Source organism: Perna viridis, chromosome 15 (assembly GCF_037379345.1).
Source record: "Perna viridis isolate PV_CMFRI_1.1 ecotype Kerala chromosome 15, ASM3737934v1, whole genome shotgun sequence".
Classification (NCBI taxonomy): domain Eukaryota; kingdom Metazoa; phylum Mollusca; class Bivalvia; order Mytilida; family Mytilidae; genus Perna; species Perna viridis.
The window spans coordinates 6,058,589-6,077,420 of record NC_142459.1 but is presented as its reverse complement, the minus strand read 5'-3'; the positions used below and the strand labels follow the sequence as shown (position 1 = coordinate 6,077,420).

The window sequence follows — 18,832 nt, the reverse complement described above, 5'->3', positions numbered from 1 at the left end:
AATATAGCTGAAATATTGCTGCTCGGACGTTAAACCCCAACAAACAAACAAACAAACATATACTAGTGAACATGCTACAAAACCTATGTGTATGATCAGTGGTTATGCAAACCTTTTTATTTTTCCTAATTTGTTTACTTTTTTGTTTTTTTTTAAGACAATGACATTTAAATGTCAATGCATGTAAAAGGGGAAACTTTTTCGATTGTCAGCATTAATACCATTACAGTTGAAAGCTCGCACATATTCCTATTCTCCATGTAGCATGGTTGTATTTAATGGTTGATGGACCTTAATGCTTATAAAATATATGTGTAGCTAAATGTTTGGTCAGGCAGGCAGTAAATGTCCAAATGTTATTTTATAATTTTCAACTTTCCGGATTGTTCATAATACCAAATAGCAAACAATTGCCCAACTTCAATGTTTGTTATTATAAACTTATGATAAACAGTTCAGTTTTGCATTCGTTTAAACACACGATAGAAGCATTCGTTCAAATGCATGCTGGGAGCGTACGTTTAAAAGGCAAGATAGAAGCATTTGTTTATTTTTGTGCTTTGATTATTTCCTTGATTTAACTGTTATTTTTATATTTTTTGCTATTATTAATTTATATAATTTCATTACTTTAATTTTTTATTTTTTTCTGTCTACATTATATGTAAATATTATTATTTTCGTCTTTTGATAGGAACGTTTGTTTAAACGCACGATAGAAGCATTCATTTTGGTGAGCATTTATAGTGGAAACGTAAATGTGTCGAGGAGTGTACCATATATAGTCATTTCTCATTTTATTACTTGTGACCTGCCCGTCCGTCCGCGTTTTCCACACTTATTTATGTAATGCTTTTACCAAACAAGTTTGTTTTTAGTATTTGGCCCCATTATGAAGCGTTTCAGATTAAGTTCAACTTTGGTTACTGTTGAATGATTTTAACGGAAGTTATGGCTCTTGGACATAGAAAATTTCAGTGAATTTAAAGTTTTCCGCACTTTTTTGGGGGACATTGGAACGCTGTTCTTTTATATGTGTTGGTATGATTGTACATGGAGCTTACTTTGTTTGAATACTTGGTCATCTTATCAGTGGTAATTTTTTTACTTTCATTGTATATTTATATGCTTACCTGACTGGCCAAAAATGTATAGGTTAGGTCGCTCGACTGCTGTTTGGACATCAACTGGTTGTCCTTGTGGATAACTTGTTTTATACTCCTCATTTGTTAAAAAAGTGCTGGTTTCATATAATAAGCTTACCATGAAACTAACATATGAGTGATTTAATACTGCAGAGTGATCATGCCATAGTTTAAAGAATAATGTGCGATCGGTTTTTTGTCGTACAACACCTAATTGTTTTAATCTCCTGATTTCTCTTGTAAATATTTTTCTGAGTGAAATTTTTCTGGCTGGTACTTGAACAGTTGTTGTTGTTATGTTGCCATCTGGCCCAATTTTGTTTTGCTGAACAGCTTTTGGTGCAATGTTCACTCCAATATCATAGGTGTTGTCTTGGATTTTCTTTTTTAGAATTTTTTTTAAAATTTGATCGATCTTCTTGATGGGACAGGTAGTTTATGCATTTTTTTTTTTTTTTTTTAATTTCTAATTCTTTGCTTATACTCTCTGCCACTTACTCGTGGGTGTTGGTTAAACTTTGAGATGTCAATTCCTTGATCATATGCATATTTTTTTAAGACCTGACCTCCATTATTTACAGCTTTTCCATTACATGATACCTGGTATTGTTTGGCTAATTGGGACCAGTTGATCTGTTTTGATGCAGTTGTTTTTACATACTCTAAAAACGCATTTCTGTTAAACGCATAATTTTCAATTCTCCCAATATGATATTTTCTTTTTTTTTAACCTGTTTCTATTTTTGTTTGTTGGGTCATGTTAACTTTTCCAGCTTGTTCCCTACCTATAAAGCAAGAATTAATTCTGTCCCTTTCATATTGGGCAAAGGATTGCCCACTTCCCAAAAGATGGTCGAAGTCATTGTCATTTTCTTGCATTGATTCTTCAATTTGGTGTTTAGTTTGATGAATAATTTTCTGCACATTTTTTGGCCTTTCTTGCAGTTTCCTTTGGTTGAAAGGACAAGGATTCTGCTACAGCAATTTTGAAGTTAGTATCATAATTCCTTTCAACAACTGGTTGTAGAACCTTCATCATTGTTTCAACTGCTTTCTGTCCTTTTTTCTGAGATGGTTTTGTGTTAGGTGGTGTTAAATTTTGAATATTTTTCAATAGCATGGAGCCCCGTGCAGGTCCGGGTGTCAAAAGAATAGGCCTGCAGCAGCGCTAAGCTTGTCGTAAAAGGCGACTAAATAGTGCTCAGAAACCTAGCCGGGGGCTAGGCGCTCTGCCCACAGAGGAACTGAGATGTGTGCCCCAGGTTGTGGAATGGGGTACTCCTGGCGTGTTACATGTTGGGGGTGTCAGGCTATATTACGGAAAACCTGACCGCAAACCATAGTGGTGCCCCGTGTTGGAAAAGATGCCACGTTTCTCGCAAGTTAAATAACCCTGCTGTGGTATTCGATAGGAGTAGGAACCACTCCGCTCCGCCACAGGAGGCTAAATTGCCCGACCTTACCCAACCCTCCCTTTTTCTAGTGGCAATCAAAATTTGTCGACCCTACTGTCCTTGTGTCCCATCCCATTTTTCATTTCATCATCATTTCATGTTCATGTTATCATCCATTTCATATTCTACGTCTGAATATAGCTGAAATATTGCTGCTCGGACGTTAAATTCCAACAATCAATCAATCAATCAATAGCATGGAACCAGATTGTTCAAGAATGGAAGCATTTGAAAAGCTTTTGTGTAGAGAGGTAAAGCTATAATGAACTGTCATGCACTGGATGCAGTTGTCAATATTGTGTTGTTTTTGGTCAGCTTCAGGAGCCCCGTGCAGGTCCGGTTGTTAAAAGAATAGGCCTGCAGCAGCGCTAAGCTTGTCGTATAAGGCGACTAAATAGTGCTCAGAAACCTAGCCGGGGGCTAGGCGCTCTGCCCACAGAGCAACTGGGATGTGTGCCCCAGGTGGTGGAATGGGGTACCCCTGGCGTGTTACATGCTGGGGTTGTCAGGCTATAATACGGAAAACCTTACCGCAAACTATAGTGGTGCACCGTGTTGGGAAAGATGCCACGTTCCTCGCACGTTAAAGAACCCTGCTGTGGTATTCGATAGGAGTAGGAACCATAAGGCTCCGCCATAGGAGGCTAAATTGACCGACCCTACCCATCTCTCCCTATTTGCAGTGGCAATCAAAATTTGTCGACCCCATTGTCCTTGTGTCCCATCCCTCTTTCATTTCATCATCATTTCATGTTGATTTTGTCATCAATTTCATGTTCACCGTCTGAATATAGCTGAAATATTGCTGCTCGGACGTTAAACCCCAACAAACAAACAAACAAACCTAACCTGTCTTAAATAAGGTAAAATCAAGTTAAATTGCTTGTTTGTTTGTTGGGATTTAACGTCCGTCCGAGGGTTTCCTGGTCGTTCATTGGAGACCAATAGGTGGGCTTTTGCTGACATTTTCATCCTGGTGGAGTTGTTGTCTGTCACATTGATTGACACACGATACCTATTGTCGCTCTATTTTTTTAATGAAAAGTGGAGAGATTTTTCGGGAAATTACCAACGTGGACGTCAGAGAAATCACTTACAAATTAATTTTCCATTTAATTAAAAAAATAATATATTTTTTGCATTGAACTGTCATTCTTTAGACAAGAAAATTTAATTGAAAACAATAAACTTTGTAGGTCTTGCTTGATTATATATTGTAGTCATTTCCAACTACTATGTTGTTAATTGATGATCCCCGATGCTCATTTACCCCGCGTAGGCCAAAGATTTGCTGTTGTAAAATAAAACAGTGTTCAAGATAGATTCGGAGTTAGTGCCACGTAATAGTTCTTTCTCCCAAGGCAACTTTTCAGAATCAGCCTGTATTGTATTGGTGCAAACTCCCTATTTTGGTAGTTCACTTATTGGGCACTGTCGGACGGCAAACGTGATGAAATACAGTTTTACTCCAAAAATTGCAGTTAATACCAAATGTCTGAGTTATCTAACGAACAACATGCGCAAAGTCTTGGCTACCGATCCTTGCGTCTAGCTTCTACATCAAATTTCAGCAAGTATATGGAAAAAGTACGGGAAATGGATTCGTTAAAACTAACAGACTGACTGATGGACGGCAGTAGTGCACACCAACAATTTCCCTCGGCAAAAGTCCTCAATAAGAAATGAGTAATGAAAATACATTTTGATGTCAAAACATACTATGTATATACATACGTAGTTCTACTTACGCAAACATGTCATATGTTACGCAAGACGTCAATCAACAATTGCACAAAAAGCCAGTCAGATTTAATGAAGTATGATTTACTGAAGACAGAAAATAAAACTAGAACAACATTGTATTTCAATATTTAAGAAAGCGAACTTTTGGAAATTTGCCATTAAAGGCAAAAGTATACACAGTTTATTAAGTGTATGTCGTTTGTAAGAATAAGGCAAACTGGGAAAACCAGAAAGTTATTTGTCAAAAACCCACCGAACTGATAATATAATTTCAATCACAAATGATTTCGCTTTTTGAAAAGACCATTGTTTGATCTCTGCTTCGCATCACTGAACTTTATTAGAGTGTTAGAACAATAAGGTTTTTGATAGAGTTATCAGCCCTTTAAATATTTCAGGGGACTTCAATAACATCATAACTCAATCTACAGAAGTGATAGGGAAAATCATGTTTTTTTTTTACTTTGATTTACTACCATCAGGTGCGAAAAGTCAAATTCAACTTTCAAAATGGTGGATCATTTTCTACAATTTTCCATCCACTGCATGATTCTGAAAGGAGAAAACCAACCAATTACAAACAAGACGAATCAAAACATTGAAAATATTTATACCATGTTCAATTCCTCTATTTTATGTTTTTCCACTCTCTCCATTTTCATTTTCAAAATGAAGAAAAGGAAAAAGAAATACAAAAATCACAAAACATAACAAATAAAACATTTTCATTTCCAGAAAGCTCAAGGCCAGAGTTTAAACGGTATCATAAAAATTAAGAGGAAACTAACATTTTATACACATACTGCTTGTGGTAGATGGTAGATGGTGAAACATGATAGTCGAGGGTGATGTGTTTTCTGAGTGAGCTGCTTCCTATAGAAATAAAAATATAATATAAAGAAATGAAATGCTTGGTTAAAAAAAGTCATTTAGTATATTGGAAATGTACTCAGAGATAGTGAGAATACTAGGTCTTTACACGAGTATCTATTGAAGATCTGAGATTTCTTTCACGGTTCGCAGCAGAAATAGTGAAAAGACAAAACATTTCCAAGCACACGAATGGACGAAATCTCAGATCTTCAATAGATGACGATTGTAAGAATGTTTTTCTTCCGATTTCAGCCAAAAGCTGTAGAATTGTTGTACAGATCAAATAATAGTTTGCATTAAATTTTAGTCGTATTACTGTTCGCCGATTAATAACGTGCAATTAACAGTAATCCCCACGAAAATATCGTTATATAATAAATAAGTTTTTTTTGTATAATTTGAATATGTTAACATACATTGTAAGACATAGATATGAATCTACGTACAAAATGTTTGATAAATTTAATCATTCACCTTTACTTTACTGGACTAATTTTAAATTGGCTATTTTATCCATAAAGGACACGGTTGCGTGCACATGTCTGTCATGGGCTATCTGTAATAGAAAATCAACGAAAACAGAAGAAGTCCAATCTGAAGAAAGTTGTAAAGGAATTGTCGTTTATCAAATTTGAAACGGCACATTATATCAACAAATTCAACGACACATTCAACTACAAGTGAAAAGGTACACATACTACAAGAACAAAGAATGAATTTAGGTTCAAGGAGAGAGTGAGTAGTCTTTTGCTATGTTGATCAACGAAGGATTAAGTCTGAGGAAACTTGTAAAGTATATGTTCTTTACGCATTCTCTCAAATTTAGATTTGTAGTTTACATTGGTTTTTACGTGGCATATATGATACGTAGTTATAATCATTTCCAGTCATTGAACCTGTTGAATTGTATTTGAATTATAATTTAAAGATATGGATTTTCCAATTTTATTCATTATACTTACAAATGTACTAGACGTGAAGGTCATAAGGTGTTTGACTATATATGCAAGGTTAAAGATATATACATTACACAAAGTTATTAATATATTATTCAAGGTTATACTTTTTTATAGAATCTTTCATATCTGACTACAACAGTTAACTAATGTCTTTGCTTTTTCAACGATTGTCAATTGTGTAACTGAATGAATGCAGAATTTATATATCTTTAATAAAATTTAACACATGCATATGTAACCTGGGATTAAAAATATTACTTGATACAGTTTAAACAAAAACTCAATTAAAAGAAAACCTCATTTCAAAAAAAAAGTAAATACTTCTTGTTTTGATCTATTTGAAATCATCACAATGCATTTGTTACTCAGTTGAAAATAGCTGCGCATGTTATGTAGGAGTAATCAAGGGAACCAAGGTTATAGCGGTAATCAAAAGAATGCAATCCAGGGACAAAGACCAGACATGGAAAAGAGACATACAAAACAAAGAGCACAAAGTAACTAAAATCATACACGCAAAGCTACAAAAAAAATGAGCAACTCCACAAAAAAAACTGGGAGCATGGACCAGGTGCATCGGTAGGGTAAGCATCCTCTGCTTTTCTAGAAACACCCACCGAATTGCTCATAAAAAGTTAAGTTCGGGGTAGACGAAAGAAGAAAGGACAGTTATGACACGTTGAATAACTCAGTTTTCATGGCGCAGATGGATACAAAGTAACGATCCACGAGTTCATGATGACGAACATAAAAATTATGTAGTAATGACTTCAATCTTGTAGCAACATAACCCTGTTCAAAAAGTCTCCTTGTTAGAATTCGAGCGCGATACAAAAAGTCTGCGTAGTTTCGGCAAGCTCTGGCATAACGTATGAGTTGTGATATGAAAAGTCAATACGCAGGTGCTGACGGGATGTTGCCACTGATGAAAGGAAAGTTGATAATTCTTAATGAAAAGTCATCACGTTTGTCCTAACGTTTAGTCAATAGTTTCCCTTAGTTTCCCTTTCGCATCGATTTTTAAGTGTAGGTCAAGATATTAGGCTGAAGTATCCTTTATCTCATATTCTTTGGGGTAAATGCGATATATCAAATCCCCAAAAATTAGGATCGTTTAATACGTCATCTATATAGCGTAAACTGAGATTAAAGGATCTAGCTAAATGATCTTCAGATGAGCTATAATGTCAGCCTTATAAGAGTGAAGGAATAGGTCAGCAAGTAGAGGAGCACAATTTGTTCCAATTGGAATGCCGATCGTTTATTGAAAAACGCACCCACCACACTGGACAAATAGGTTGTCGATTAAAAATTCTAGCATTTTGTAAACATCTTCTTCTGTATATTTGGAAGATGATTTGGAATTATTTCTTACAAAAAATGAGGAATCTCTACCAAGAACTATATATTTTTAAGTGTACCATCTTTTTTGGAAAAATAACGATGTATAATGTTGGGATATTAACTGCGTATGGGATATAGAAGTGTAAAGTGTTGAAAAATCATAGGTTTTAATGCCATTATATTCTCATAATAGTCTAGTAGGTTTCCCCACATGATTGAGATCAATTCTATAAAATTTGTGTAAAATATAACAATTTTCTTTAAATAGATAATTAGAAATAAGGTACCAATATCTTTCAAATATTTATAATATCGTGTGTAAATAAAGCTGTTAAAATGGACATTTTTTTACTGGATACTAGTATATCTCTGTATTGAAGTCGTCGATATTCTCAATCTGTGTGATGAGAATAATCCAATGGTTGCCACTATATATTTTAATAAAAAAAGCATGATATGTGTACAGATTCTGTCCTGTGTCAGTATTTTCTATTACTAACTCTCCTGTGCTACGATATTTAGAAGTAATATGATGATCACAAAAGTAATGTAATATGATCATCACAAATGCAATGTAGCCCCGTGCAGGTCCGGGTGTCAAAAGAATAGGCCTGCAGCAGCGCTGAGCTTGTCGGAAAAGGCGACTAAACAGAGCTCAAAAACCTAGCCAGGGGCTAGGCGCTCTGCCCACAGAGCAACTGGGATGTGTGCCCCAGGTGGTGGAATGGGGTACACCTGGCGTGTTACATGCAGGGATTGTCTGTTTGTTTGTTTGTTTGTTGGGGTTTAACGTCCGAGCAGCAATATTCCAGCTATATTCAAACGATGGACATGAAATTGATGATAAAATGAACATGAAATAATGATGAAATGAAAAAGGGATGGCGTGTTACATGTTCGGGTTGTCAGGCTATAATACGGAAAACATGACCGCAATCATAGTGGTGCACCGTGTGGGGAAAGATGCCACGTCCCACGCACATTAAAGAACCATACTGTGGCATTCTCCCGGAATAGGAACCATAGGGCTCCGCCACAGGAGGCTAAATTGCCCGACCCTACCAACCTCTCCCTATTTCCAGTGGCAGTCAAAATTTGTCGACCCCATTGTCCTTGTGCCCCATTTCTTTTTCATTTCATCATCATGTCATGTTCATTTTATCATCAATTTCATGTTCATCGTCTGAATATAGCTGAAATATTGCTGCTCGGACGTTAAACCCCAACAAACAAACTGTAAGTATTGACATTTTTTATAAAGGTTATACGACTGTGCATTTGTTGCATGTCACCATATATGTTCCTTTTGTTATGTATTGGTTTCAAAAACTCCACAAGAATCCATACAAACAACGTTTCAATGGTGGATCTGCAAGATGCACTTGCAAACCACTTTAAAACTATACTCTTCCTTTCTTGGTATTCTGTAATGATAACAATTTAATTTCGATTCTGCGAAAATTCGAAAGATCTTCTAGAAACCCGCAATTCAAGATTATTATCAGAATACAATAGCAGTAAAACCTGAATGCTAGATTATTATCGGAGTAATAACAAGGTTTTAGGTACCTCTGGTTGTCCCGTGCAGGTCCGGATGTTAAAAGAATAGGCCTGCAGCAGCGCTAAGCTTGTCGTAAAAGGCGACTAAATAGTGCTCAGAAACCTAGCCGGGGGCTAGGCGCTCTGCCCACAGAGCAACTGGGATGTGTGCCCCAGGTGGTGGAATGGGGTACCCCTGGCGTGTTACATGCTGGGATTGTCAGGCTATAATACGGAAAACCTGACCGCAAACCATAGTGGTGCACCGTGTTGGGAAAGATGCCACGTTCCTCGCACGTTAAAGAACCCTGCTGTGGTATTCGATAGGAGTAGGAACCTTTGCGCTCCGCCACAGGAGGCTAAATTGCCCGACCTTACCCGTCCCCCTTTTTCCAGTGGCAATCAAAATTTGTCGACCCTATTATCCTTGTGACCCATCCTTTTTTTTCATTTCATGTTCATTTTATCATCCATTTCATGTTCATTGTCTGAATATAGCTGAAATATTGCTGCTCGGACGTTAAAACCCAACAAACAAACAAACAAACAAAAGGTACCTCTGGTTAAGAAAAACTATTGACAAAAATATAGGACAAACGCTATGACTTTCCATTCCACTATGATGTATCCATCTGCACCTTAAGTACCTCTTTCGTCCACCCCGGATATGACATTTTATGAGCAACTCGGTGTTTTTTGTAGAAAAGCAAATGACGCTTACTTTACAAATGCACCATGTCAATGCTCCCAGTTATTAGTAGAGTCCGGGTTGCACATATACATTTGTTTCCTTTTCTCTGTCTGTTCCGTTTTATTTCAGCTGGAATCTTTTAAATTATTGGAACATTTGTATTCAGCATTTTACATCGATCTCATGTAAGCACCAAAATAACTTGGATTCAATTCATTCTTTATATTTATATATAAAGGTCTGAAAAATTCCCAACGATGTTAGAACTGTCAAATTTGCGATGCAAATTTTTGGTCGTTCCCTCCGCGGGACTCGAACTCGTACTGCTGTGACATCTATGGCAACACCGCCCTAGACCACTCGGCCAGCTAGGCTATATAGTACGAGTTCGAGTCCAGCGGAGGGAACGACCAAAAATTTGCATCGCAATTTAAATACTCGAAAGGCGACACATCAATTCTCAACTACCAAAAACTCGTGTTCCTTTTAAATACATTTTTTTTAATTTTTACTTAGCCGCGTGATTGTTATTTACTTACCGATCTTAAATAAAAATGCCTTTGTTTTGATTAAGGATATGAATAATTTTAAAATGCCAAAAATTAGTGTTTACAAACCAACGCAAGCAAGCTCTGAACAGCGTTGGACGTTCGAAATTCACTCTAGACGCTGCAGCCAGCCCTTTTGGAAAAATTAGATGTGATTATATTTTCTTTTCGCAAAATTGTGCAAATTATATGTAATCAACATTTTACAATGTATTTGAAATTCTTTAATATCAATGAAGATATAATTATCGAGGATAAATGACAGGGAAACCCGAAAGAAAAAAAAACACACACACACATGGAGACATTCATACACATGAACGCGCATACACAATAATATATGAAAAAAGAAACACATACAAACAACACGCATTCGACCAGAGAAAGTGAATAATTGTTTGCTATGTTGATCATGGAAGCGTCAAGTCTGATGAAGGTTGTAAAGTAAATATCCTTAACATATACTTATTATATCAATTTCCTATTTGTAGGTCTTATACGTACTAATATAAAGAATTTCCAGTCATGATTGAGTTGAAATATATTTGAATTTAAATCTTTGAAAATATGGATTTTCCAGATTTTTCAAGTTAGTTTTATTTATACTTATTACTAGACATGGGGCGACGTAAGGTGATCGACTATTCATTGCAGTTATTTAAATAACATTATACCTTTTATTGAATAAGTTACATACATCTGCTCACTTTTTGTTTTATTTTAACAATGTCAATTTTGTACCGGAATGAATGCAAAATTTACACAAAATTCAATAAAGCTTTTGTGTCATGAGTTTTCTTGAAATATAATTCAATATGATTAAATGATTTGTAGATAATTAATTTTAAAAATAGTATAATGGGACACTTAGATACATGTATATCGATATGCAATCACGTAGCCTGAACGTGAATACAGACATTAAGTGATATCAGATGTTCCGGAAGGCTAGCCATGCCCAAATCCGCCAGTGGCACCCGGAACATTGTAAGTAAGTATAATAAAATTGTAGCAACAATAATACAGCTTCACACAAGTCACAAAAGTGTTTTTTTATAGGTACCTTTTTAAAACGAAATTTTTTCCTAAGTTGTATTATTTTGGCGACCAACTTAATCACGATTTTACAGCATATACAATTATTGAAGTGAGAATGGATAAGGTGAATATATCTAAGAGACAACAACCCCACCGGGATGAAAATGTCAGCTGAAGACCATCCTTCAATCTGCAATGAACGACCAGGAAACCGTCATACCATAGGACAGGCTACAACTGCCGGCCCCCAAACATCATTATACACATGCACAGCGAAAGAGTTGCCCCTATGTACTCAAGTAACATAAAACGTAAATTAAAAGTTGAAACGAAGCGCGGCATACAGAGGCAAACAAATTCCTGACTTGGGACATGCGCAAAACAAGTGGCGGGGTTAAAGTACTTTGGCGTGATCACAAACCTCCCCCTCTGAAATATGAGCACCGTGAGAACAATATTACATAATTAAACACACTTAAAAATCAGATAAAAAGGTCTGATTTCCTTGTTACAACGGAAATAAAGAAAGTGAATATAAAAATAACTTATAAAAACTAAGGACTACTAGCAGTTAACTGACATGCAAAATCCTGAGCAGTTTAAACCGAAAAAAGTTAAGTCCCCATCGTATGTAAAATAAATCCAAATTCTTCCCATGTGGGTTGAGAATCACAGTATATCATAAGTCATACAATAAGGACATAATACCGAAAGCCGCTTTAAATTATAGTGTGTTAGATTTTTTGTGACGGCCCTATGAGGGAGTCAATGTTAAACCTAGAAAAAATGCTATCTTAAACGTTTGACAAAAATATCAAAACTAAATCCCTTACGAATTAATCAACGGTTTAGTCAACTTATTGGGAGAGTATTGAGCTTTCTCTGCTTTGTGAATAATTTTACTTTTAGATATAGGGTTCGAGATACCTGCACGTATTTATCGTTTACGAGAACATCTGTATTTCAGAATGAGTTTTTTGTGTCCTTAGTTTGTTGTATGTAATTACAATTTTCCAACGTATTAAAAATCGCTTTCGTAGTACAACATGTTCAAATAACATTTGTTGATGCAAAGGAGATATCTGAAGACAAAACAAACTGGAAATCATTAACGAAGGATTGGTAGAAAACAGTTGAAACGGTAATAAAGTACAAGCAGAAATTGACAGTGATTCCAACTAATACAGGGAACTAACTCGAGTGTTTCAAGAGGGTCATGCTGGTTGTTGAAGGTCAAATCTGATAAAGGATGCCAAAATATGGAAGGTATATGTTAGTTGTCATATTGAGATTAGCACTCGAAGTTTATTTGCCAGTAACAGATATCAGAATGTGCGTATCTGTTTTTCGTGTCTTGTCTTTGTCCCTGGATTACATTATTTTGATTTCCGCTATAATCTTGGTTCCTTTGATTACTGTATATATAACAGCATAGGTATATTCGTCCTATGTACCAAACGATATAAACAAGCAGAAATACATTATAATTACGGTTTCTTCATAAATTTGGAGAGAGGAAAAATGGCATTTGTTCGTTTACATTCATTTCTATTCAGATCAAGCTGAATGGAATTTTGAATTAAGCTTCGAAAAATCACGGATGAAAATCTGAACATAATGAATTCATTCAGTCAAGTGGAAAATATCTTAAAATGATTTGTGATAGGTACAGCGATTGTATTAAAATGATAATAGTTTTGAAATAAATATCATGATTTCCTTATTTCATCCATGAATAAATATTTCGACTTATTAAATGAACACACCCGCACCAGGTGCACCGGTAGGATAGATATTCTCTCTTTCTCAAAACACCCGCTAAGTTATTCATAAAATGCCATGTCCAAGTGAAAAACGAAATATCATCTATGGTTTGATTATCTATCCTTTCGAGGAGAAGATGCAATCAAAACACAGGAAATTAAAAAAAAAAGGCTGTTTCAGAAAATACAGCATTAAGTTAGACATTAAATGTTTCGTAACTTCAAAAGTTACCCTTATTCTCTTTATTTTATGTTCTTTGTTGCGTATGTCTGTCCCTGGATTACATTCTTTTGATTACCGCTATAACCTTGGTTCCCTTGATTACTCTTTCATTGCCCTTATGTGCAAAATCACAAAAGTAGGATTGTATTGATAACTTGTATAAATAGCGGAGAAAGTAACGAATTTTTTTTTTAAGAATTCACAGATTCTTTAATCAGCTAAGATTTCTAACTCTTATACAGATATCAAATTTTATGAAAGAAGACTTGTCACTTAGTTGTATCCATCAAAAAAAAATCTAGGGTTTTGTCAAATTCAAAAGATCCTATTAATAGATGGATATGATTATGAAACGTATCATGTAGAACAGATTAAAATAACAGGGTTTTCCTAACCTGTCTTAAATAAGGTAAAATCAAGTTAAATTGCATATGCTTCTTCGTCGATGACTTGGATAGAATAAATAACAACATTTTGGAATAGAATGGAATTTGGTATGTACGTTTATAGCATCAATGAACAACTTGGAGTTTCTGTTTGCGTAAAACAGATAAGTAAATGGCTCATAGAAGCTAGATTTCAAATTTGAATGATTTTATTAATTTCATTTTTGTAGTCATTGGATTTTTTCTAAAGAGGCTCTCCATTTAAGAATCAGGCAGACGTGGGTGGCACAGGGTACATTTTATTACACTTAATTTTTCGTTGCAATGTAATGTATTTACCATATGAATGTTAAATAGGACAAAGTGTGTTCTAAATTATCTAAATAAATCGCTAATACAGTAAATATTTTTGCTTAAATGAAAACGTTATCTACCTTTTTTCAATGCATTTTTAATGCTTTCTATGTAATTTATTTCTCTTTAATCACAAAAGTTAAACAAAAACCAACATTTAATTTGAAGAGGTTGCATTTGTGATATGAAATGGGTGAAAAAGTTTTGAAAAAAATGTGTCTTGTGCCACCCTCTGCCTGGTTTTTGTATTTACTCCCTCTCCATATTAGCATATCGTATATAGAAAAAAGAAAATGACGTTTACATTGAACATTACGTTTGTTGATATTTTGTGATATTCAACTTTTCTCATTTTAAAAATTATTTTAAAACTTCATCTGGTGAGGGAAAGGAAAACTGACACTAAAACTACTTTTCTCCAATAGCGTACGTTTGTTTGTCGTCGCTTCGTTAAATCCTGCATTAGGATGCAGATTAATTTTCAAGATAACTTTAGAGAAATGGAACAATGATCTTTCTAATACTTACCTTTTTTTTTGTTTCGTGTTTTGAATTAGATCTCACATAAGTGTACCGTTTGAAACAAAGATTTATATAAAAGAGGAACGTGATAATCTAAAACATGTATCGAATTTGTAACAGTGATCAGTATCTCAAAGTGAATTCAGATTTTATTCGGATTCAGATTTCGATTGACTTTAGATGAGACAACCAATTAATAATTACAGTAATAATTATTAAAGTGACAAAACTGTCGTGACACAATATATAACTTGTTTTCATATCGACTCATATCAGACCTCGACTAGATCTGGGGCGAGATATGGGCGAGATATTGGGCGAGATCTTGGGCGAGATATTGGCGAGATCTTGGGCGAGATATGGGCGAGATATGGTATCAGGCTGAAACACTGGCTAATGTTAAATAACTTATAATTATTGCAGCACCCTGTCACCCTGGTTGCTTAAATGGAGGTAATTGCACAAACATTCCTGGACAATTTGGTGGATTTTATGAGAAGTGTATTTGTGCACAGGGATACAATGGAACTCACTGTGGTATTTTTGTTAATCCTTTCTACATGATGACGAAAACTAATAATTTATTTTGGATCAAACATTTCTGCTATAACCTTGGTTCCCTTGATTACTCTTTCTGATTGATTGATATTTTTCGTAGACATAATTTTACAAAGTAATTGTGACGTTTTAAAAACATTGTAATACTCACTCTTTTATCCTAAGAAAATATTTAGGAGTAGTATGATATACATCCATATCTTATCTTTTTACTCTTGTTATGTCAAAATCAAAGTGTCTTTCCTTTATCAAAGTTAGCAACATCCATCTTAGAATAGTGAGACATAATCATTTCACAAAATGTTCAAATGATTTTCACCTGAATAGAGCAAACAAAATATGTGACAGAGTTTCTGTAAATTTCATGTATATAGAATCTTCACATGAGGTCGTGTAGCTTTTCAAATGAAATTCATTTTAAGTGAAATTCACGTGAAGAATCACAATATTTTGATGTAAAATTCAAGTGAATTTCAGGTGAAGCTTGATTCACGAGAATTTTGCGTGAACATTTTTTACCTGTGCATTAACTGTGATTTATTTAACATCCTTGTTTTTCCATGATCAATAGATCAGAATTGACGAAAATATAATTCGTTCTTAAGAATGCAGTACATAATTCGTTTCTACGTTGCCCTGTGAAAACGTATGTGCCTTAGGTGTAATTTATATATAGAGAATACTTTTTTTAGATATTTGCGTTGGAGCCTGTGGATCGTGAGTATTATTTATTGAAAACAGTTGTGCTTTTCTAAAAACTTCTTAGTTATAAAACTACGATTCAGCAATTAATGCTCTTATGAGAAAAAAAATTTCGTACATATTCTGATTTAAAAAATTACGTGTAAGTACTTTTCTACCTAAACGATTATAGACAATCTGTTTTTATCCTTTAGTCATCAGCATTTCAGCAATGGTTTAATAGGACATTCAAATATGTATCTATCATTTGCAGTCGGTAATACCAAATGCAAGATGAAACTGCAAAAATAGTTAACCAGTCTTGTTAATTTGCTACGTTTTAACATGTTTAAAAAACGTTATCATTCTGTGATCTATTTTGTAATATATTAATTTGAGTTAAATACTCTTATCTGATTGGTTAAAATACTTCTGTTATATCTCAATGGATACAAAAATATTGACACGCCCCTATTCAGTTAAATTCAGAGCTATTTTTCTCTTGTTTAAGGATAAAAATATGTTTTAAAATTAATTTCTAAGAATTGGCTGTGATTAAAATTGTGTCCCATATTAATTTTGTAAACACAGAACGTTCCAATGCGTATCAGCTTTTTTGATTCATTTCATAAGTAAGTGCATAAATGAACAACAAATTCATTTTTAATAAAAATGTTCAACTGACGTAGCGTAAAGTGAACAGCCAAATATGGACAAATGTTGACTTTATCCTTTAGTCATCACCATTTCAGCAATGGTATAATTGGATATTCAAATATGTTTTTATCATTTGCAATCGATAATTATTTGGTTTTCTTAGGAAATAATCATATTTATTTCTAGAGAGGAATCAGTAGATACTGCCGATTTATCTGATTGGTAAGTGTACACAAATACCACCCAAATTTTTCAGCTTTATTTATTTCATACTTTCAAGATGTAAATAAGCCATAAAGTAAATTGTGTTTATAGGAATTTTAAAACAGATACAGATAATGTGTAGTGCTTTTTGAAATCGCCAAGAACAAATCGTATGACCAAATAATACATTGGAATCAATACTTTGTACAATTATATTCCCTTGGAAGTTAGACTTTTTATCATTTAGCAGTAAAACATTATTGGTTTTAACAATAGAAAATATTAAAAAAAACATGTTGACAATGTTGAAGATAGATAATGAGTTTTAGTAATCTATTATATTCCTGTGATCGCAATTATAGCGGATTTGTCAGATTTATTGATACATCTGTTTCTTAAATCGATACTTGTTATACTGACATTGCTTCCACTTTCAGGGAGATAGCAGGTACAGTGATTGGATCGATAGTCGTTTTGGCTTTGGTTGTCATAACTATAGTTTTGTTTTGTAAATGGTGCAAGAAAGGTATCATATTTATTCACGTAATTTGGTTCAGTATTTCAACGTATATTAAGGTTACAAACAAGATAGGAAATTTAGTTGAAAGACCCAGTTTAGCCCAGTATCATTTTTTAGAACGATGTGCCAAATCTTAATGTACTTTGGAACATGTATTAAGTTGGCATGGAGCAATAAATTTCAATTTCAATAATGGACCTAATATATATTTATATATATTTTATATATTTATTACTATTGTTACCAGGTCTTTTCCATTATTGCAGCTTGACGAATTCTTTTACATTTTTTTATAACAGACATTTAACCAACATAAAACCTGGAACAATAGTATGACAAAATTAATGAAATAGCACTGCAAAAATGATTTAAGTAGCACTCCAGCTAAGAATCATGCAAAATGTGATTCATGGGTTAAAAGGCTACATATTTTTATTTTTGATATTTTGTTTGTATTGCCATAGTCAGGAATAAACATTCAGTTTGTCATATAACCCGTGTTCTTAGGAGATAAAAATTATATAGAATGCACTGTAGATTTCAAAAGTAAGGGAGATAACTCTGTAAATGACACTTAAATACAATAGAATCTATACGATTTTCAATGTTGCTTATCTCCTAAAAGCAGGCAGATTTGAATGAATAATTACCCATTCCATTGTATATACTCATAAAACAACTTAATTACAAAAATAAAAATATGTAGCCTTTGTGGGGTGTATCACATTTTTTCAGATTTTGCATGATTCTTACAAAGACAGATACTTAAAATGTACCTTTATATTACAATTAACAAATCAACAATACACAGAGCAGGCTAACTTTCCAAAGGGTTAATATGTATTTCCATGCTGACTGGCTGGTCATAAGGATTAGACATACAGACTTGAAGTCAAAGCAGAATTACTTTCCAAAGGGTCAATATGGATTTCTATGCGGACTGGCTGGTCAAATTGACACCTGATGTGGAGACTATTTTGATTATTTAATAGAATTGTTACGAACTGATTCTGTATTGACCCCGTATTGATTCCCTGTCACCTGTGTCAGGACTTATATAGCCTACCTTTAATCAATACCAAAGTCATTACAGAATCAGTCAGTAAGTAACACTATATTATTACGCTTTATTTTCTACCAATTATTTCATATTAAGTAATATTGAGTTTGATCAGTGTTTTCTATCGATTGTTCTTACATTCCAGGCGCTGTTTCCCCGAAATCACGTGATACCAATGGCGAAAAAGACGAGATGAAAAACGGCAAAAATGGAATAGTTAAACATCCTTGCTAATTTGCTACGTTTGAACATTAAAAAAAAAATCATATTTCAGTATCTATTTTGTAATAAAAGTACATAAATTAAGTTTTACTTAAATATGGGCATATTTAGATAAGTGGGTAACATGTGTTTGTATCTATGTAATTACTGTTTTATATCAGGTTCCATAATTGTATTATATTCTTCTAAAACATTGTCAGGTTATCTGCGTTTCTAATATGACGTATTTAAAAAGCTTTGAGAGACCACAACTGTGGTTGATTTTCGATTGTTATATTAGCAACGTTTTGGGCGTGGCTTCTGTGTGTGTGTAAATTACTTTCCACTTTAAGTATGTAAATAAACATA

The 18,832-nt window shown here is 34.1% G+C and overlaps 1 protein-coding gene across 4 annotated transcripts; it reads left to right on the top strand.

The window, feature by feature from the left end:
• The first annotated feature begins 11,000 nt into the window (after positions 1-11,000).
• LOC148596702 (uncharacterized) lies at positions 11,001-18,832 on the top strand. 4 transcript variants are annotated; one of them, XM_088564219.1, is made up of 7 exons: positions 11,001-11,283; positions 12,302-12,600; positions 15,006-15,119; positions 15,833-15,857; positions 16,665-16,700; positions 17,120-17,208; positions 18,408-18,832. In XM_088564219.1, exons 2-7 carry the CDS (start codon positions 12,594-12,596, stop codon positions 18,494-18,496), a joined length of 360 nt encoding a protein of 119 aa, XP_088420345.1. In that variant the 5' UTR covers positions 11,001-11,283; positions 12,302-12,593; the 3' UTR covers positions 18,497-18,832. The 4 variants fall into 4 exon arrangements, with proteins under 4 accessions (XP_088420345.1, XP_088420347.1, XP_088420344.1 ...); XM_088564221.1 differs by having other exon boundaries at positions 11,001-11,287; positions 12,410-12,600; XM_088564218.1 differs by having other exon boundaries at positions 11,001-11,287.